Here is a 22,681-nt window from a genome sequence, read left to right on the forward strand (position 1 = left end):
GCACAAGAGCAGATTTGCATTTGAAATCCCAGATGCATTCCCTCCAAGCAAAAGAGTAGTTCTATTTTTCTTTCTTTCTTTTTTTTTGATTCAACATGTGAATTTACTTTACATCAGTCTGATGATGATCACAGATTGATGTTGCATTGTCTTCACCCAAAACATGAAATTCAAATTCAGTATTCAGAAATCTGCCTATGAAACAAACAACTGGTAAGTAGAAGGTCTGATGGGAAAGAAAACCTTTGAATTCACTTTAGGAACAAAATGGAAGTCAGAAGATGTAATTGTATATCTTACAGATTTAAGAAATTAGAAAGTTGTGATGACTCAAAGGAATATAGAATCTTTAAATGGAGAGGGAAATGATCTTAGAAAGGCAAAGCTCTATTATAAGACCTATTTTAAAAACTAATTTTTGCATGGTTTCTTACTAATCAAAGCAGTACCCAGAATGAGTTCCAGGTCTTCAAACCAAGTTAGTTTTATTAAGCTGCTACATTTAACACTGATAACTTATGTTGCAAAGCCAATATTTTTAGGCATGAGTATAAAGAGGTTTTAGAAATTCCAAGCATCCGTGGTTACTGCTAGTTTTTACTCCGTTGTCCAGTGTAAACATCGGAATAAATCACATTTGCTTATCAAGTTTCATACCACTTACATGAAATCCTGACACTCATGGACTCTAAATCCCAGATTTTTCCAAAATATTTCTTTCCACTGATGACAATAAAACCACAATTTAGTCAGGTGAACCATCCTAACTTTTCCCTTAAAAAGACTTTGAAGCTAGACATTTCAAAAAATTAAAGCACTTGATGAAGTTAGGCATGCAAATGTGCAGGTAAAATAAATTTTTCTGTACCAGCAAGTAACAGAGAAAACAGTAAAACTTCATTTTAGGAACCTATAAGGTGATTCAGTTGATGGGAGCAAGAGTTTTCAATTGCTTTACCACCCCCACCCAAAAATAAATCTGGACACAAGCCACCAAGGATCAAATGACAAGTATAAACATGCATAAGGGGGAAAAAAATAATGAAAAGCTATTTTAAGCCTCTTAGGCTAAATCCAATTGAGTATCAATGGAGAAAAAGGGCTCTGAGAGAAACTTTAATAAAAACACTAATGTGTTTTGGAAAAATTAGTACTTAAAGAAAGATGTATTCCAACGCATAGGTGTGCCCTTTTAGGTACAGTAATGTTTTGGGAACCACCAAATCCTCAGACCTATAGAATCTGCTCTAACAAGAAAAAACTCTCATTTTCTGAAATTTCACTGGGCATAACTCTTCTTCAAACCCTGCTTGTCTTTTTTTAATAAGGAATGAACTTGTGAAGATTCTCAAACTAGTATTTGTTTCCTCCTTGCTTTATGAAGCAACTTAAAAGTGTCTGGGAAAGCTTAAAAGGCACAAGAGCAACACACAAAGAACTTTTAGAAAATACCAGTAAAGTGAGATATGTCTGATATTTTCCCCAAAATTATCTTCTTCCTTAAAAAATAAAATGTCATAAAAATATTTTAGTAGATACACACAAAAAAATTCAAGCCTTTAACTTCTAAATTTCAACTTCCTAGAAAATTTTTTAATTTCAAAATGAAGATGAGACTTTGAAATTACATAATAGTATGCTGCTGAGTTTCTAACAAATCTGAGTGCATGTTACTGCTGATAAGAAAGTTAAACCCATGTTATCTTTCCTTAATGAAAAATGACAAATCACATAAACATTTACAGTTGCAGTCCACCTTATTTTTCTCTTGTCCTTAATTCAAGGCACTGTTTTGTGGTTTCCCAAAAATGAGGTGCTTTTAAAAAACGGACAAAAACCTGCTCCATATATTTTGTTTGTAGCCTTTGCATTCAAAATGGAATGTAATTTCTGGTATTGCATGCTATGTCGAAGGTAGAAGAAAATACAGTTTTGTCAACCACTACATTCCACTTCAAGGATATATAGTAAGTCATGTTTTCCCATAAATTAACTCCACTTTTGAATCAATAGTCAACAATCCACCAACTGATCATTTGGCACATTCTTCTCACAATTCAATCTATGAGCTCACATCCTGAGTGAAAAATGGAAATAAGACAGCTTTTAGACTTTAAAATGACTAAATTTTAATTGCTGGAACTTATGAAATTGGCAGCTCAGGACAGTGAGTCCACCAAATATAGACAGATAGATATAGATAGATAGATTAAGACATACAGATAAACAGATAGATAGATATACACACATATGTATAAGGCATGTCATGGTAAGAAGGAGAAAATCCCATAACAGCTGCCACTTAAAATAAAAGACAGCTAGCAACAAGGATCCATGCAGAATATTTTTGGTATTCCTGTTGAATATAAGTGATTGAACTGCTTCTTTTTCAAGAAAGATGTTCCAAAATACCCTTTATTGCATCTTTGGAGATTTAAAGATTTTGAAACACTATCTTTGATATAGGACATCTCAAAAAGTAATATTTTGATTTCAATAAATTACACAAATAAACTGCTAGTTCATGTTATATATTGTTGTTCTTTAAACAGTATGGTAGCTTCATTCTTTGGACTTGCAAGACTTAAAGAGAAAGAAACCATAGCCAGCCTACTCAGTAAGAGAAATATTCTCCCAATGAAGTTCACAGCTGCATCGAAAGTAGACTTTCTTATAGAAGAGGCAGGAATCATAGCAGTGTTTTGTGCCTGTAATGTGACAGCTCTGGTGACAGCTGGGATGGCAAAGCCTGCAGGGGAAGGCTGGGCTACAGAATGATTTGGAGATGGACTGGCAGGAGGTCCCACTAAATAGCAGCTTGCACTATTAACAACAGCCCATTCGGGAGTCTCTGCGTTTTCTCAACAGCAGCCACCACCCACATAGCAAACAGTCCAAAAGCATGGGGCATTTTTGCTCTCAACACAGCAACTGCAGTCAGTGTGTACTTACTTGCCAGCTTTCTGGTGCCCAAGCCTGGGCCACACATGGCTTCCTAGTGGATAGCACTGATGAAGTATACTAGGAGGTGGCCATTTTCACTGGGGTTTCAGGCATTCTCAGCATGCACAACAGGGCCAAGCAGGCAGCAGAGGTGCAAAAGAAGGGCCAACAGGGTCCTCTCCTCATGTTCAGGGTGCTGGTGCTCAGGAGTGCATTGTCAAAGAAGTCTGTGCCCCCGGGGGCAGGCCCTCGGGTTTACAGTTCCCCAGTCATTCGATTTTCAAAGCTTTATGCCCCTGCATAATTCAAGCCTCCACTGAGATGTACGTTTGAGTCCACAAATAAGGACTGAAATAGGATTTTCTGCAGGAAACCTGAGCTGTCCCAGTATCTGTACTAACAGCCTCTCCTGACAGCTACACATGAAATCCTGCATGATTTCAAAATTGGAATGCAGATTTTTTTTATTCAGAATTCTTGGTCTTTTCTTTCTGGCTTTGCTTCTTACTCAAGATGATGACAATCACCTTTTTCATGGCTTTTAAGGTAGATCTCTGCTTCTAGGGCATGAGGGGCTCTGTCCCACAGTTCTTCTGCCTTAAATTTGAGACTTTGTGTGTTATGGCCTCTACTTCTTTCAGCTAGAAGCTAAAGTGCTACAGTTTATCTAGTGCTCAGCTGGCTGGAGAAGACAGAGGCCAGGTGAAGTCACTTTGTGCGTTCTAGATTTGTCCTGGATCTAGCTTGTGAAGTGTGGGAAAGGGGTGGTCTGTCCACAACAGGTCTCCTCTGCTGAGCTAGAGCATAGGCAAGCTCAGCAGTTGGTGATCCTAACACCCTTAGTGTCTTCCCTATTCTCCTGGGGTGCGGAGGCATGCCTGGGATCCTGGTTTTGTTGATTTTGGGGCTCCACCTCTATGGGACTCAGGCTCTCCACCTGGATTGCTGATATGGGTCGGTCTAGGGCAGCTCTGGTCCTGCACTGGTCCCCTTTGGCCACATCAAGAGGGACCTTCCTTAGCAATTTCCCTAGCCTCACATGCTAAGATACTGTTTGCCCCTTCTGCTCAACCCACTGTTCCAAGACTTTTCTGGAGAAATATTTTATGGTTCTTTCAAGGGCAGTAATAACAGGGGGAGAGAACACTTAAAAATCACTCTGCCATTTTGGCTCCTGGGAGTTCAAGTAGGTGACTTACAGACATTGAATCTGTGGGCTGATAGTCTCAGGAGCAGCCACTGCAGATTCCTGGGGCTCTGTGGCTCTCATTCAGTTGGATCCACTGAGGTATCATCTTGGGCTGATATGTCCGAGATTTTGCAGTGCAACTGTTGCCTCAGAGCACCCAGGGCTTCCAGCTTGGCCCTATCACTGCAGAGACATGCTGGTATAGCCTGTGCACTGTGTTCTCTGCACTCCTCCAGTCCTGCACAGCAGATACTTCCCCTCAGTCTTCCTGGAGTGCCCTGGCCAGTGAATCTGGCACAGTCTGTCTCCTATTGGATTCTGTCCCTACAAAACCTGCTCAGATTCTCTTTTTAGAGGTAGCTGAAAAGGAGTTTGTCTAAGAGCTTAGGTGACTATTTGCTTTACTTCACCGTCTTGGCTGCTCCGCTATTCAAAATTTTTTAAAGCGGGTTCGTGGAAGATGGAGAAATAATTGGTAACTGCTATCTCCCTCCCCTTCTTCACTTTGACCAGCCCAGAGATTGTCTCCCAGGGAAAAACCCTGGAACAGTGAGTGAAGGAGAAGGGGCAAACAGACTCTCAGAGTGAGAGAGTAGAAAGATCACTGAGGAGGACTCCTCTTGCTGTGGCCAAAGGCAACCAGTGCAGGATCAGAGATGTTTCAGACAGCTCCACTTCAACCAAACAGGAGAAGATGCTGAATCCCAGAGGTTGAAGCCAGTAACCGCCAACACCAGGACCCCAGGCTTGCCTCAGCACCCCAGTCGAATTGGGAAGACAATAGCACAAAAAGTTGAGGTTTCCTATGCTCTAACTCAGCAGAAGAGACTCCCATATCCAGACCACCTCTTCCCCACATTTAAAGAGCTAGCTCCAGGATAACTTTGGGGAAACACAAAAACACCTAACCAATCTCTGCTTTCAAACACCAGCCAGCTTACCACCAGGTAAGGTGAAGCATTTAATTTCTAGCTGAAAGTACCAGAAGCCACAACACACAAACCCTCAAGTTTTAGGCACAAGAATTGTGGGACAGAGCTTCCTATGCCACAGACACAGAGATTTGCCTTAAACCGAAGAAAAGAGTTATTATCATGAGGAAAAAGCAAAGTAAAAGAGAAAAGATCATAGAATCTTTCTATGGGTCAAGGACCAAAACACAAATGCCAAAGAGGTAAGCATTGAGACTGTACTCCCATCTGAAACTTCAGAAGGGAACATGAACTGGTAGGAAGCACAAAGAGCCTTCTTGGAATAGTTTTGGAAGAAGTTAAAAACCCAAATCAGGGAAAGAGAAGGAAAACAGGCCAATGATTTTAAAATTATGAGAAAGAAGTCACTGAAGATAACAGCTCCTGAAGAAAGAAAATTGGACAAATGTAAAGGGAAGTATAAAACCTAATTGGTGAAAATAATGCCTGAGAAAGGGAAAATTTGGACAGATGGAAAAAAAGATGCAAAATTTAACTGAATAAAATACTTTGATAAAAAATAGAATCTGGAAAGTAGGAGCTAATGAATCTATGAGACATCAAGAATCAGTCAAACAAAATCTAAAAAATGAAAAGATAGAGTAAAATGTAAAATATCTAATTGAAAAAAACAACTGACCTGAAAAATACATCCAGGAGAGAAAATCTAAGGATTATTGGTCTACCAGAAAGTCATAATGAAAAAAAGAGCCTGGACAATATCATCCAAGAAATCATCAAGGAAAATTGCCCAAAAGTCCTAGACTCAGAGGGCAAAATAGTCATCGAAAGAATCCATTATTCTCCTCCTGAAAGAGACCCCAAACTAAAAACACCAAGGAATATTGTTGTCAAATTCCATAATTAACAAGTGAAGGAGAAAATACTGCAGATGGTCAGAAAGAAACAATTCAAATATTGAGGAGCTACAGTAAGGTCACACAGGACCTTGCAGCTTCTATATTAAAAGATCAAAGAAATTGGAATATGACATTTTGTAAGGTAAAGGAGCAGGGATTACAACCAAGCATTAATTACTCAGCAAAGGTGAGCATAATATTTCAGGCAAGGAGATGGACATTCAGTAAAATAAGGGATTTCCAGACCATCCTGATGAAAAGGCCAGAACTCAATAGAAAATTTGATCTTCAAACATAGGTCTCAAGAGAGGCATAAAAAAGTAAACAGAGGGAAAAAAAACTTGTTACACAAAATAGAAAAACTGTTTACATCCCCATAAGGGAAGATGACACTTGTTAACTTTGAGAATTAAATATTTACTATGAAATGTAACAGGGATATACTTAGATAGAGGAAGTGGATATAAATAAAGTGATGTGATGATAACAGATGTGATTTAAGGGTATGAAGGGATTGTAATAGGGGATGTGAAAAGGAGGAGGCATAATAAAAATAAATTCCATCACAAGAAGAGGCAGAAAAATATATTAGACAAGAGGGAAAAGGGGGAGGAAGATGAGCAGTTTTTGAGAGGTACTCTCATCTGATTGGATTCAAGGAAGGTAAAACAAACTCAGTTAAGTATAGAAATACAACTAGTTCCATAGGCAATAGGAGTGGAAGAGGGAAAGAAAAGGGAGAAGAGGCTAAAAGGGAATGAAGGAGTAGAAAGGGAAAAGAGGATGAAAAGGGAGAGGAGCTGAAAGAAGGGAGGGAAGACTGAGGGAGGCAGTGGTCAAAAATTAAAACTGTTGGGGGGGGGAAGGGACAAGGGAGAACTAAAAGCATAAACAACAGGAAAGGGGATGGAGGGAAAGACACAAAGAGTAATCATAACTGTGAATGTGAATGGGATGAACTCTCATATAAATGGAGGTAGATTGCAGAAAGGAGTAAAAACCATAATCCAATAATATATTGTTTTTAACAAACACGTATGAAAAGGGAAGATACACAAAAGGAAAAGGTTGTAGCAGAATTTATTGTGCTTCAGCTGACAAAGAAAACAGGGCTAGCAATCCTAATCTCAGACAAAGTAAAAGCAGAAATAGATTTCATCAAAAGAGATAAGAAAGGAAAGCATATCCTGCAAAATGGCACCATAGACAACAAAGAAATTTCATTACTAAAGATATATGCACCAACTGGTACAGCGTCCAAATTCCTAGAGGACAAGTTAGGGGAGTTACAGGAAGAAATAGACAGCAAAACTATACTAGTGGGGGACCTCAACCTCTCCCTCTCTGAACCTGAAAATTCAAAAGGTGTCAGCAAAGTGATTTGTGTCCAGATTTATTGAACTTTCATAACATCCATTGCAATAAGAATCACTGATCTCTACTGAGAACAAGAAAGCCAGGAAGGGGCCCAGGTGATCAAAGTTCTGTCTGAATACACTCTTCCAATTCTCTCTGCTCTGACCCTCTCTGCCTGCTGTCTCTTTCTCTTTGCATTTCCCTATCCCTAAAGCTTAAAACTTTGGTTAAATCATGAGGATATAGGAAGCATTTTCTTATGGAGACAATATCTTCCAGGCTCCTGGAAATTTCAAGGCAGATGTAATTTGGGAAGGAAAAGGTTTCAGAGAGGGCAGTTTACCAACCCAGTGAGTGACCACTGAACCCCTGAAGGGGACATAAGTCCCTACTGGATTCTGCATAAAACAGGAGAGATTTTAGCCTTACATATGACACATGAAGTCTAAATACTCCTTTTCATTTTATGGCAGCAAACAAGGGCTAACTAGGAATAACATGCTGAGGTCAAAAGTCCTGAGACAAATGACTTAGCTATTCTCAGCAATAAAATGATCTAAGACAACTCTGAAGGACTTATAATGAAAAATGCTATCCATCCCCAGAGTAAGAACTGATCATGTCTGAATACAGATTGAAGCACACTTTTTTTAAACTTTATTTTTCTTGAGTGTCTTTTAATCTGCTTTCTTTCACAACATGACTATTATGGAAATGTTTTTTAAAAAAAATATTTCTCAGCAAGACAAAGGATTCAAGATAAAAAATGCTGTATCTACTTCCAGAAAAAGAATTGATTGACTCTGAATGCAGATCAAAGCATTCTATTTTTCACTTTCTTCATTTTTCCTTTTTTCTGGTCTCTCTTTTCTTTACCAGCAAAAATTAATATAGAAAAATGTCCTACATGATTAAACATGTATGACATCTATCAATTGCTCACTGTCGCAAGGAGAGGGAAGGGAAGGGAGAGAGAATTTGAAAGTCAAAATTTTAAAAAAATGAACATTAAAATTGATTTTTTATATGTTTGGGGAAAATATTATTTAAAGAAGACATGAACAGGAAGAATATGACAGCTCTCTTTGATATTTCAAGGGCTGCTGTGTGGAAAAATGACTAAAAATCTGTTCTGCTTGGCTCCAGAGGGCACAACTAAAGTCAATGGATGTAAGTTATAAGAAGGTCGATTTTAGCACCATCAAAGAACTTCTTACTGATCAGAGTTCACCAAAATGGGATGAAAAAACTGGCTCATTGGAGAGTGAGTTCCAATCGGTGGCAGTATTTACCTAGTCTAGGGGCTTGTATAATCATTTTTTGGAGACTTCATAGAGAGGACATATGAGGCAGCTAGTAGGCAGAAGAGGTGGATCCTTCCAACTCTAGAATTTTTTGAAAACTGTATTATACTAAAGAGCATCTTGAAATTCTCAAGTCAAGCAATTTAAAGTGTCATTAAAAAAAATAAACATATGCCAAAGGTCACTTTTTATACACCTGGAATATCTCAGTATGATTTTCTATGGCAAGAATTTCAAGCACTTAATTTAATCGTTTGAATTAGTAAATATTTTATCTACCTGACATCCTTCTAGGAGGGGGAGGAATGGAGTTTGATTGATCAGAGGTGCCTTGATCAGCCCTCTGTCACACTAAATGAACTCTTACAAACAGCAAATAAGTCTCTCAGAATCTGATCCTCTGCAATTTCGTTGAGTGGATTGTGAAATCAAGGAGAGTCCCCTTATCAATCCCTGTTCAAACATCCTAGTAATGAGAAACATCCTGATGGATCCTAGTTGCTAAAATTCCCTTAGCAGCGATTGTAGCTTCCTTTCTGGTAGTGGGTGCCCTCACTGGGCCACTCTTGTCACTGCTCTTACTCATCCTGCCACCATCATACACGGCAAAAACTTGGAACCTGTACACCATCTGAGGTGTCAGTCCATCAGTGTCACAGTAAGTTCCATTATTTCCTGTGCTGTATTCATGCCATTCTCCTTCCCCTTCTTCACACTTAGTCTCCTTTTTGTACCGTATTCTATACTCTTTGATCTTGACTCCTGCTTTAACAACAGTTGAACCCTGCCAGTGTGGGGTCACAGAGTATGGGCCTATCATAACAGCTTCTAGCTTTCTGGGAGGGCATATCAGGGTAAGTGTCCTCACAGCAAGGTTCACATCACTGCTTTCACTGAGCCCTAGCTCATATACCTAAGCAAACCAGAACACATACTCTGTGCCAGCATCAAGGCCACTCACTTTGAAGACTTCTGGCTTTCCAGACACAGGGATGGTGGTCCAGTCCTCTTTCCCTACAACCTGGTATTCTACCTGATAGCCATTGATCCTCTGCTCCCTCCCAGATGTTGGGGTCAGTGTAAGCATTACACAATCATGTGTGACCTCCCCAATCTGGGGAAGGGGAGGTTTGACTGGTAGCTCAAAGTTGGTGCTGACCAGCAGTCCCGTTTCATAGAGGTAAATGGAGACTCCCTTGTTCTCCTGGTCTGGGAAAGATGCCACAATGAATTGAGTCTTCTCAGTGAAATGATTGACCTTGGCAAATGCTGAAAAGGATTCTGGCAATTGTCTCACTTTTCCCTTTCTCTCGCTATCTTCCAGCCATAAGGAATATGTCTTCTGCTCAGAGTCAGAACTGAGTGATGCTGGATTCTGTAGCCACTCTTTCCAGTCTGCTAAGTAGGGTTCCTTGCTCCTGCAAGGAGGTGAATGCAAACAACAGGACAAATCTGTGGGGAGAGACTAGTACCACATTGTCCAACTCATTCTGGTCAATTATGACTGGCACCCCCTTCAGAAGCAGAGGTAGGAATTTACCACCTTCATCTCATGGAGCTTCTGATCCAGGAACTCTGAGCATCTCTTAGTGCTGAATGGGGATTGGCTTTCCCTGGTTAAAATTCTGATTAGCTCTTCTTCCTCTGCTCTGCCTGCCCAGATTTCAGGTAAGACCTTGGCTATTTCCTTCTGTAACAGCTGTCTGTGCTGCTTATTTAACTCTTGGAATTGCCTGATCTTTTCCTTGATTGGAGAAAAGACTGAGAGCCCTTCTTCCTCCAACATGTCATCACACCTCTTGTCACACTCAGATGACTCCTCCAGAGTGTTCTGGGCATCCCACACAAAACTAAGGCTGATCTGTCGAACCAGTCTGGCAGCAGGGGGTCTCAGCTTCTCCAGAGGGTACAGCCAGACTAGGAAGGGTACCCCACAGCCCCGAAGCAGCTTAGGAAGAGAGGCATAGACTTTTACTGCCTCCTTATAAGTCACTGGATTGGTCTCAAGGACAAAATCCCCATAAAACTTGCACCTGAATTCTTTGGTTGATTTTTTCTGCCTATCTTCTCTTTTCATCTTTCCCCCTACTTTTCCTGACACTTGAGGAATCTTTTTTACTTCAGCCTTTAATGTTCCTTCTATATCTTCAATATTTTCATTGGTGGAAACTTTCTGATCAAACACAAAGAAAGCTTGGGCCCCATAGAGCACTGCAGTGACCACGTGGGTGGCTATTCCATTATCAAACACATCAAGGTAAGCCATATTCTGATATCCCAGGTGGTTCATTGTGAGGTGGGAATACTGTGTAGTCATACTGTACTTGAGAGTGACCCGAGCTTGCAGTTGGGATGTCTTGATGTCATTTAAATACTTGGCAGAGCCTCCTATTTCATCTAATCCCCCCAGGACACTTGCTTTCAGCTCTGCAGGGATATTCATGGCATTGACTTTCTCATCCACAGAGTCAGAGGTGATGATGTCAAAGTCAGTCTTGTACGGCTCCTCGTGACCACATTTTCCTGGAGGCTTTCCCTGTCCCACAAAGTGATGCCTAGAATGGGACAGAGACATTAGGGTGTAAATGACAGATTGCAGAGGGACCACATCCTGTCATTTTAGGGTTTCCTTTCCAGCAGGGACAACTGGGCCTGGGAGGCAGCTTGCGGAAGGAGAGTTGGCGGGGCAAGAGGCCCAGATGCCAGGAGTGGAGAAAATACCATTCCTCATCTGGAAACATCTTCTCTACGATTCTGCAATTCCCTTGCTCCCCTGAGCCTTCTATGATGGATATGTAGAACCCTCAAAAGGCCTCTCCAGACTCTGAACCCCTGAATGTGGATTCTCATTCTTCCCACCCCACAGCCCTAGTACATGTCTCCCTCTTCTGTTCTTTCCACAGGTTGGAAAGCCTCTCCTCCTCTCAGCCTGGGAACTGTATTCTTAAAAAAGACCTATGCTGATATAGATTTCACAGCATTTACAAAGCATTTTCATCTCAACACTTTTATGAGGTAAGTTGTGCCAATATCATTAGCCCATTTTGCAGACAAATAAACTGAGAGTCAGAGAGATGTTGGTTAACATTTTGTAAACACAGCTAGTAATTGTGAAACTGGAGCCCTGGTCTTCTGACTCCAAGAGTAGTCAATCCTACTGTCTGTCCTAAATAGAGAGCAGGAGGTGAACCTGAATGAGGTCCCCACCTGTTGGGGGTTCTAAGAAGCAGTTGTGTGTAAAGTAGGTCTCCAAGTAGTCAGAATTTGCTCTAGAGCATGAAAAGTAACAGCTGTGCTACAGAGAGATGGCATGGGGTAGTGCATCAGGAGCAGTCCTTTGACTCAGGACTCCTGAGGTTGAACTTCCTCCTCTGACACATCCAGGCTGTGGGACCATATGGGCAAGTCTTTGCCCATTTCAGTGCCTCAAGCAATTCTCTAAGCAGGAGTTGCCAATGTCATTGCATTGGCAATGGAAGTCGACACACTGATAGTTCCCTCTATCAGTGACACCAAGGGGCTTATCCCTATCCCTAAATATGCCTCTGAGCATTGCTCTCCCAAGTCCAGCTTCTTGCCTTGGATGCTTCCCCCACAGCCTGCTAGAGCAGCAGAAGTCTGTTTACACACAAATCATTCCCAGTCCTCACTCTCACTAAAGGAAAATTTTGTCCTTTCCTCTTTCCACAACCATCTTTCTAGTTATGTGAATAAGGCTTCCATTCCCCTTCAAGGCTGTCCTGAATGTTCATTATAACTGGATTTGTTCTCATGTATAAATGTCCTGTTTCTGTCAGGGCAAATACTCTACCTCCGCATAACGCAGAACATGTCTGACTTCCTTCAGTCACTGAAGACCCTTTGGATGATCATGGTCCCTTTTTGCTAGTTCTTGCAGAGATTGCTTCTATTTTTGATATCTGCTTAATGGGGTGAATGAGCCCCCCTCTTAACTTGTCCTCCTAGTCCATTCTCACCCCCATCTCTGATGCCTTCAGTGCATCTCTGATGAACTAGCATTTGCAAGTTCATAGACTCTTCTTTAATTGGATGAGAGTATTCATCTAGTTGGCCCCTGGCTGGGAGAAAGGACAGGTAAGAGTCTCCACTGCCTGGCACTTTCTCCCAACCTGACCTTCTTACACACACTATTCTCCCCCTCTAACCCCTTCCTGATATTCTCCTCTCCCGATTTCTGAAGTAAGGTCTTGGCTTCAGGAGAGGAATTACCAGGAATAGCAGTGTTTGTGCGGCAGTCGTAGAGTGTCCCCAGATACAAGGGACAGCCAAGAACGAGGATCTCCATTACCGTGTCCTGCATTGTCGTCTCCGAGGTCATTGTGTCTGTTCGTTCCCTGGAATTTTCCTATGGAAGAAAATTGAGATTTGAGGAAGTTGTCTATGTACTTTTGGCCTAGCCTGCTGCTGTCACAGAGAAAGTCCTTATTCCTCCATCCAGGCTCCCCCAATCTCTGATAATCAAGAACCCCTGGTCTCCATTCCTTGAACAGGGAATGTCTTATTATTTTGCTAATAGATCCTGCCTGATGCATGGCAAATATTTTTCCAGAAACCCATTTCCTCCCTTTGAAAGGCTCCTGCCTTCTCTACTCCACTCTACTCCACTCTGTAATGTGAAAAATGCTACTTCTTTATCCCTAGTTGCTATAGTATGCTGCTAATTGGACATGTACTCTAAAAGGGACTGAAAACCTAGAAAAATGAAATCAGTACTCTAGAAAGGTGAAACTGCTATCAGAATTTTTTTTAGCATGCTGATAAATCTCTTGTTTTCAATTTGATTTACTCTCTTCGACCCATAGTAGTCAGACCCCTGCTAATAGGTCTTCCAAAACATATCATTCCTCTCCAGCGACTTAGAGAATCAGCCACAAACTGTTCCAAAACATTTTTACCTACATAATCTAATAAGAATCTGAATATCTAGCATTCAGTTATCCTTCTCCAGAGAATTAACTGATGGAGTCTAAATGTACATCAAAGCATATTTTTTCTTCATTTGGGGGGGGGTTAGTCTGGGTTTTTTTTTCTTTTTAACAACATAACTAGTTCTGTGAAGAACTAACATGGAAATGTGTTTTACGTGACTGAACATATATTACCTATATCAAATTGCTTGCCTTCTCAGTTGAGCCTGAGAGAAAAAGAGAGGACTCAAAATTAAAAAAAAAAAACACCACCTAAATGTTATGACTATCGTGGATATGTTTTGTATGACTACAAATGTATAACCTATATTGAATTGCTTGCCTTCTCAATGGGAGGGTGGGGAGTGGAGAGGGAGGAAGGGAGAGAATTTGGAACTTAAAGTAAAGTATTAAAAACAAATGCTAAAAGCTGCTTTTATGTACTATCAGGAAAAAATAAAATAATAAAGAAAGAAAAGGGAATAAAAGAAAAACAGATGTTAAAAACTTTTTATAAATAATTGAGAAAAATAAATTATTAAATCATTTGGGGAAAAAAGAATATCTAGCATTTGTGTAGTACTTTAAGGCTTACAAAGCACTTTGTGTTATCTCATTTGGTCCTCATCACTGCTCTGCTCGGTAGAGATAGGATTCAAACTCAGATCCTCCTCCCCACAACACCTAGCTGCCTCTATAGCCCAAGAAACAGAATGGTGCAGTGGAGTCAAGAAGATCCAGGCTCAAGTTCTGCCCCTGACATATTCTTCCTCTGTGATCCTGGGTAAGCCCACTGAACTGCTCAGTGCTGCTAGAGACTGTCTGAGACTGTTAAGTTGTAGAAAAGACTAATCTGGGGTGGCCAGGGAACTCCTTATGGGAAGCTTGGCGCACCCATGAAATCCCAGATCTGATCACAAACTGAAAACCCCACAACCTGAATTTATAATTGATTCTTTCCATTCTGAAAATACTAGTGAATTGGAAAGGCCTTCTTTCCACAACAGGTGGTCCCTCTTTGGAATTCACTGCCTCTGGAAGATAACATTCAATATTCCTATTATTCAATAATCTTTTGTCTAGATTTGTCCCTGAGGGAGAAAATAGCCAGACTCACCCTAATTTTATCTTCAGAGAAAAAAGTTCCCTCCTAGTGGAGAGAGGGAGAAAGATCTACAACCTTTAAGATCCCTTCCAGACTTGAAATATTCTGGGCTGTTGCACACAAGACCTCTTCTTAAATTGTATATGACATAAAGCGATGTATTTCTGATCTCTCAGCTTCTTTTAAACAGGAACTATCCCAGAGGAAGGGCGATGGTTAGTTTCACTGGTTAGTTTCACTTTTCAGATTGTTTTGTTTTCCTGCCCTAGGTGAAGCAAGACATATTTTTTTTTAGTACTTTCTAAAACAAAAAGAAATTCAAAGTTTAATGAATCCACATCCATGAAGTTCTATTCTCCCTGTAGTCCCTGGACTAAAGCGTCCTTACACAGTTCCAGACTGGGAGGAATTGTGCTCCTGCCCTCAATGGGGAATCATCTATGAGATTTGACCACTGACATGAGGCTGAGATTATTTCTAAATTTCAGTTTAACCATGAATCTTTTTTTGGGGGAAGAAGTGTTATTTGATCTTGCCCAGGCTGGAAGTACAACTGCCTTTTACCTGAACAGAACCTAAGTTTTAACCTGCTCCTTTTTTTTCCTAACTGACTTGGGCCCTTTTGCCCCTCCTCAGACAGCCTTGTGGTCCTCCTCTTTTCAGGAGATTCACTCTACTGGTGCTAAACTGAGTGTGATACCTCACCAGCTCTAGCTCTTCTGTAGGTCAGGACTTCTGAATTCAAGTGATCCATCAGCCTTAGCATATCAAGAAGATATTATAGACATGCATACTCCCTCCTCCAACTAATAACCATGAATCTTAAAGTATGTGGCGTAAGTGGAGATGGAAGGGTTGGAGGAGTAAATTGGCTTGGAAAGAATATGGGGAGTCAGAGCCAAGATGGCAGAGTAACAACACAGACTTTTTAGAGTCCTCCCTGCATGCCCAGCCAAATACCTGTAAAAATGACTCTAAACAATTTCTGGAGCCTCAGAACCCAAGGAATGATGTAGTGAAGCAAATCTCCAGCCCAAGACAGCTTGGAAGGTCACTGGAAAGTGTCTATTGCATCATGCTGGGAGTAGAGTGCAGTCCAGTGTGAGCTGTGCTGGCACAGAGGGAACCTGAGCAGGCCTTAGGAGGACTGAATCTCCCTCACCTGTGGCAGTTTCCAGACTTCATGACCCCAAAACACTGAGGACAAATTGGAAAGTCAGTGGAAAAAATTCTGTTGGACTTATGTGTGCTGAAACTTTCAACTACTTTCTCATTCATAGGTTATAATAGCAAGGTAATGTTTTGAGGAAGGTATAGTTTTTTTTTAAAATGGAGTAGGAACACAAGATGGGGAGGCACTGATTGGAGCAAACTTTTTCAAGAATTGTAGCCAGTAAAAGAGAGAGATTGTAGTAGAAATAGAAGAGAGCTGGTTGAGATGACAGGATTGAGTAAAGCTTTGGGGCACTTTATATTGATGTAACTTTCTACCTGACACTACTCAAATTCCATGTGAGAGCAGTTCCTTTACACATACATTCTATAAGGTTTTGTTTCATTTTTAATAAAACAAAGTTCTTTTCCTATTCCCTTGGGCATGCAAAGTTTCAGCTGTTAATAGTGGCAATATCTCGCATCTCTTAACAGTTAAGTCTTTTATATCAAAATTTCTTTTACCTTCCTTTTCATCACAAAACTGCTCCATGTGAAAAGGCACTTAAAGGGACAGCATCATTTACAGGGTGAGAGAAGGGGAAAGCTCACTTATCAGAAAGTTTTAGTGGGAAGGGAAGGAGGAGCTGAAAATAATGTCCAGGTGAGAGAGAATATGACTCATTTCCAACTTGATTAATGGCCAAAGCATATGAGCAGGTAATTTTCAAATGAGGAAATGAAAACAATTTATAGTCATATGAAAAAATATTCTAAATTGTTATTGATTAGGAAAATACAAATTAAAATAACCTTGAGATATCACATTACAGCTATCAGATTGGCTACAATGTTTGAAGGGGAAAGTAACAAAGGTTGAAGAGAATATGGGAAAAAATGAAATACTGACTCATTCTTGGCAGAATTTTGAACCCATCTAACGATTCTGGAGAACAATCTGGAGTTCTGTGCCAAGAGTTATTGAACAGAATATAGGCTTGGACATAGTAATACCACTTGTAGGGCTATTTGAAGACATGATTACGGAAAAAGGAAAAGAACTGATACGTTCCAAAATGATTATAGCAGCTGTCTTTGTGATGGAAAAAAAACTGGAAATTGCAGGGATGCCCATCAATTGGGGAATGACTGAATAGGTTGTGGTATTTGATTATGATGGAATACTACTGTGCTATGAAAATTGAAAAGCCTAATGATCTTAGAAAAACATAGATACACAATTGAAGTAATCAATAGCATACTGTTGTATACAGTAACAACACTATTCCTTTGAGAACAACTTTGAGTGAAGAAATCATTGTGACTATTGTAAATACTCAAATTAACTCCAAAATTCATATAAAGGAAGAAACTCTGCATTAAGAGAAAGAACTGATTAACCAAAGTATGTATAGAATGATTTTATATGCCTATACATAGTTGTGTCTCACAGTACCCATCCTCATGGTAGGGGGGTGGGGCTTAAGAACAAAAAGAAAAATAATGTACATGATAACTTTATTATAGATTTAAAAGGAATAGCAAGTTGTACATAAAAGATTTACAGTTTCATGTGCAATCTTTTAAAAAAATTATTCTATGGGCAGTGGAGCCATGATGATGGAATAGAAGAACAGACCTGCATGAACTCTCCCCAAATCACTCAAAAATCCTGCAAAAATATTCAAAATAAATTCTAGAGCAGCAGAAGCCACAAAATGACAGACTGAAGCAAACTTCTAGCCCAAGGCAATTTGGAAGGTCGACAGGAAAGATCTATCTCACTAGGCTGGGAGCAGAGCACAGATTGGAATGGGCCATGCTGTGGTAGACAGACCTGCAGCAGGCTTTAGGGGACTAAATTACTGATGGTTATCATGGTTTCCAGACTTCTCAACCCACAAAGACAGCTTAGAAAATCAGTGGGAAAGATCTCTCACCTCTCTGAGAGAAGAGTCTAAGCATCAGGCCCTAGCCCCAGTCCCAGTTCCTGCCCCAGTCCCAGGGTGGCTGCTGCTGAAGCAGAGGCTTCTTCTGGACTTCTCCACTTAAGCTCAAAGGTCAAGTGACTGTCTGGGAAGATGAGGAAATGGGGGAGGAAAAAAGACAGATTATAGATTCTTACTTTGTTGATGAAAAGGTATTTTCTTACATCACTGGTGATGAGGGGGGCAGAGCCAAGATGGCAGAGTAGAAAGACCCACATACTCTAGTGCTTCCCCTACAGCCCATAAAATATTTGTAAAAAATGACTTTCAACAAATTCTAGAGCAGCAGAAGCCATAGAATGATAGAGTGAAAGAGATTTCCAGCCAAAGGTAACCTGGAAGGCTGACAGGAAGCCTATCCCACAGGACACTGAGCTTAGCCAAGCCCAGCTTTGGCCACATGGCATCAGGAGGAATGGGATTGGAACAGGCCTCCTGGACAGAATTCCCGGCAAGGAGGGTTTCAAATCCCTCAACCCACAAGTGCCAAAGAAAGCTTCAAAGGTCAGTAAGGGGGCTTTACCAACTGGGTGAAAGGGGAGCAGGTTCCCCCCCAGTACTGGCCCCAGGCAGTGGTGGTGGTAGTGGCAGTGGCAGTGGAGGCAGCAGGGGTGGCAGAAGGGGTGGTGAGGCAGCAACAGGAGTGGCACAACAACATCAGCCCTGAGTGGCAGCCCCCCCACCTAAAGCCCCTAGGGGAATTGAGCAGCTCATCTGAACCTTGGTCCTGAGCACAGTCCTGAGGTGAGGAGAAGCACTAGGAGCCTCCTCTTGACAAAGGATTCAGAAGTCAAGTAACTGGCTGGGAAAATGCCCAAAAAGAGGAAAAAAATAAGACCACAGAAGGTTACTTACTTGGTGACCAGGAATTTCCTTCCATCCTTTGGGATGAGGAAGAACAATGCATACTGTCAGAGAAAGTCAAGCCTTCTGTATCCAGTAGCTCCAAAATGAATGTACAATGGGCTTAGGCCATGGAAAAGCTTGAGAAGCGACTCAGCAATGTGCTAAAGGAGACCCCCCCAAAAAATGCTGAGAGAAATATTACCTTTAAAAATAGGCTAACTTGATCAGAAAAAGAGGACCAAAAAGCCAATGAGGCTTTAAAAAACAGAATTAGCCAAATGGAAAAGGAGGTTCAAAGGCAGACTAGAGAAAACAGTTCTTTAAAAATGAGAGTTGAGTTCAGGGAAGGTAATGACTATATGATAAACCAAGAAGTTACAAAGCAAAACCAAAAGACTGAAAAAATAGAAGATAATGTGAAATATCTTATCAGAAAAACAACTGACCTGGAAAATAGCACCAGGAGAGACAATTTAAAAATTATGGGACTACTTGAAAGCCATGATCAGAAAAAGAGCCTAGACATTATCTTTCATGAACTTATCAAGGAAAACTGCCCTGATATTCTAGAACCGGAGGGCAAAATAAATACTGAAAGAATCCACCAATCACCTCTTGAAAGAGTTCCAAAAAGAGAAACTCCTAGGAATATTGTGGCCAAATTTCAGAATTCCCAGGTCAAGGAGAAAATATTTGAAGCAGCCAGAAAGAAACAATTTGAGTACTGCAGAAATACAATCAGGATAACCCAGGATCTGGCAGCTTCTATATTAAGGGATTGAAGGACTTGGAATAGGATATTCCAGAAGTCAAAGGAAATGGGATTAAAACCAAGAATCACCTACTCAGCAAAATTGAGTATAATACTTCAGGGGAAGAAATGGTCATTCAATGATACAGAGGACTTTCAAGCATTCTTGATGAAAAAAATAGAACTGAAGAGAAAAGTTGTCTTTCAAACACAAGAATCAAGAGAAACATAAAAAGGTAAACAGGAAAGAGAAACCATAAAAGTTTCTAAAGCTGAACTGTTTTACATTCCTACATGGAAAGATAATATTTGTAACTCTTGAGACTTTTCTGAAAGGTGGAGGGATTATACACACACACACATACAGACACATACACACACACATAGACAGAGAGCACAGGTTGAGTTGAATTAGAGGGATGATATCTATAAAAAATAAAATTAAGGGGTGAGAAAGGAATATATTGGGAGGAGAAAGAAATAAAGGGAGTGAGACAGGCTATAATCCATAAAAGAGAAAAGAAAAATCTTTTTCAATGGAGGAGAAAAGGGAGGAAATAAAAGGGGAAAAGTGAAGCTTACTCTCTTCACATGAGTTAAGGAGGGAATAACATCCTCACTCAATTTGATATGAAAATCTATATTATACTACAGGAAACTAGGGGAGAAGGGGACAAGTGGTGTGAGTGGGATGATAGAATCGAGGGCAAATGAGAGAGGAGAGTAATTAGAAGTAAAAAATTTTGGGAAGGGACAAGGTCAAATGAGAGAATAGAATGAATGGGGGACAAGGTAGGATGGAGGGAAATATAGTTAGTCTTGCACAATAAGACTGTTATGGAAGTCCTTTGCAAAACTATGCATATATAGCCTGTATTGAATTGCTTGCCTTCTCAATGGGGATGGGTGGGGAGGAAGGAAGGGACAGAAGTTGGAATTCAAAGTATTAGAAATGAATGTAGAGAACTGTCATTGCATCTAACTGGAAAATAAGAAATACATATAATGGGGTATAGAAATCTATCTTTCCCTACAAAAATAGAGAGAAGATGGGGATAAGGGAAAGGTGGGGTGTGATAGAAGGGAGGGCACATTGAGGGAAGGGACAATCAGAATGCAAGATGTTATGAGGTGGGGGGAGTGGAAAGACGAGGAGAAAAATTCAAACTCAAAACCTTGTGGAAATGAATGTCAAAATCTAAATTTACATTAAAAAAATAGGAGAAACATCACTGGTGATGAGCAAGATCAAGGCATACAACCAGATGAAAAGAGCAAAGTCGAGGTTGCTGCATCCAAAGTCTCCAAGAAAAATACGAATTGATCTCAGGTCATGGAAGAACTCCAAAAGGATTTTGAAAATCAAGAAAGAGGAGCAGAAGAAAAATTGAGAAGAGAAATGATAGTGATGCAAGAAAATCATGAAAATGAGTCAAAACCTTGTTAAAGGAAACTCTAAAATGCTGAAGAAAATAACATCTTTAAAATTAGACAAACTTAAATGGCAAAAGACGTCCAAAAAGGCAATGAGGAGAATACCTTAAAAAGAAGAATGGGCCAAATGGAAAAAGAGGTCCAAAAGCTCACTGAAGAAAATAGTTCCTTAAAAATTAAAATGGGGGTACATAGGAGTTAATGACTTTATGAGAAATCAAGAAATTCTAAAACAAAACCAAAGAATGAAAAAATAGAAGACAATGTGAAGTATCTCATTGGAAAAACAATTGACCTGGGAAATGGATCCAGGAGAGAGAATTTAAAAATTACCAGATTACCTGAAAGCTATGACCAAAAAAAGAGACTAGGCATCATCTTTCAAGAAATTATCAAGGAAAACTGCCCTTATATTCTAGAACCAGAGGTCAAAAGAGAAATGAAAAGGATACATGATCCCCAAAGGGAAACTTCTAGGAATACTGTAGCCAAATTCCAGAGTTTCCAGGTCAGGAAGAAAATATTACAAGCATGCAGAAAGAAGCAATACAAGTGTTGTGGAAATACAATAAGGATAACACAAGATCTAGCAGCTTCTACCCTAAGGGATCAGAGGTCATGGAATATGCAGGAGTTAGAATTAAAGGAGCTAGAATTAAAATCAAGAATCACCTACCCAGCAAAACTGAGTGTAATAGTTTGGGAGAAAAATGGAATTTCAGTGAAATAGAGGACTTCCAAACATTCTTGTTAAAAACACCAGAGCTGAATACAAAATTTGACTTTCAAATACAAGAATCAAGAGAACCATGAAAAGGTAAACAGGAAAGAGAAACAATAAAGCACTTGCTAAAGTTGAACTATTTACATTTCTATACGGAAAGATAATATTTGTAACTCATGAAACATTTCTCAGTATTAGAGTAGTTGGAGGGTATATATATATATGTATATATGTATATATATACATATATACATATATATATACTTATATAAATTATACACATATGTATATGTGTATGTGTATGTATATGTGTAAGTGTATGTATATGTGCATGTATATATGAGTGGACACACACACACACACACACATATTGATTGGTTGGTTGTTGTCCTTCATCGTTGAAGAAGACCAAAATGATATCACCACAGTAAAGTGAAATTTCAGTGTGTCAAATTGTGACTGATAAGATCAAAATGAGCTTGGAATATTTGGGGTGGATACCTGAAATTTGTGCATCCTAGCTTTATTTGTCCTGTATCAATTCTGCTTTGCTCAAAGAGCACAGCACCCTTTCTGATGTGGGCACATCATGCTGAGAGGTCCTGTGCCAGTGTCTCCCATGTTGCACAGTCAAATCCAAAGTTCTTGAGAGAGACCTTGAAAGTGTCCTTGTGTCACCTCTTTGGACCACCATATGATTCCTGTCCCCATGCAAGATCTCCATAAAATAGTCTTATTGGCAAGCATACATTTTGCATTTGAACAACGTGGTCAGCCCACTGGAGTTGCACACTCTGAAGCATAGTTTTAATACTTGGCAGTTCAGCTCGAGTAAGAACTTCAATGTCTGCTGCCTCATCCTGCCAGGTGATTTTCAGACTCTTCCCAAAACTGTTCAAATGGAAGCAATTTAGTTTCCTGGCATGGTCAGCACAATGACTCTGTAGACCTTCAGTTTGGTAGTCAGTCTAATACCTCTTCACTCCAAAACCTTTCTTTGGAGCCTCCCAAACACTAAGCTAGCTCTGGCAATGTGTGCATCAACCTCATTGTCAATGTGAACATTCCTGGAAAGGACACTACCAAAGTAAGTGAACTTATCCACAGCATTCAAAACTTCTCCAATTGTT

At 40.1% G+C, this 22,681-nt stretch overlaps 1 protein-coding gene across 1 annotated transcript; it reads right to left on the bottom strand.

Moving 5' to 3' along the window:
- Positions 1-7,027: 7,027 nt before the first annotated feature.
- LOC140533032 (stonustoxin subunit alpha-like) lies at positions 7,028-14,964 on the bottom strand. The gene is given in 6 exon segments (XM_072652312.1): positions 7,028-10,034; positions 10,036-10,148; positions 10,151-11,134; positions 11,137-11,178; positions 12,854-12,989; positions 14,669-14,964. Coding segments are annotated over 5 exon segments (2,193 nt in total). The 5' UTR covers positions 12,963-12,989; positions 14,669-14,964; the 3' UTR covers positions 7,028-9,089.
- Between the last annotated feature and the right edge of the window lie 7,717 nt (positions 14,965-22,681).

Source organism: Notamacropus eugenii, chromosome 3, assembly GCF_028372415.1.
Source record: "Notamacropus eugenii isolate mMacEug1 chromosome 3, mMacEug1.pri_v2, whole genome shotgun sequence".
Lineage (NCBI taxonomy): Eukaryota > Metazoa > Chordata > Mammalia > Diprotodontia > Macropodidae > Notamacropus > Notamacropus eugenii.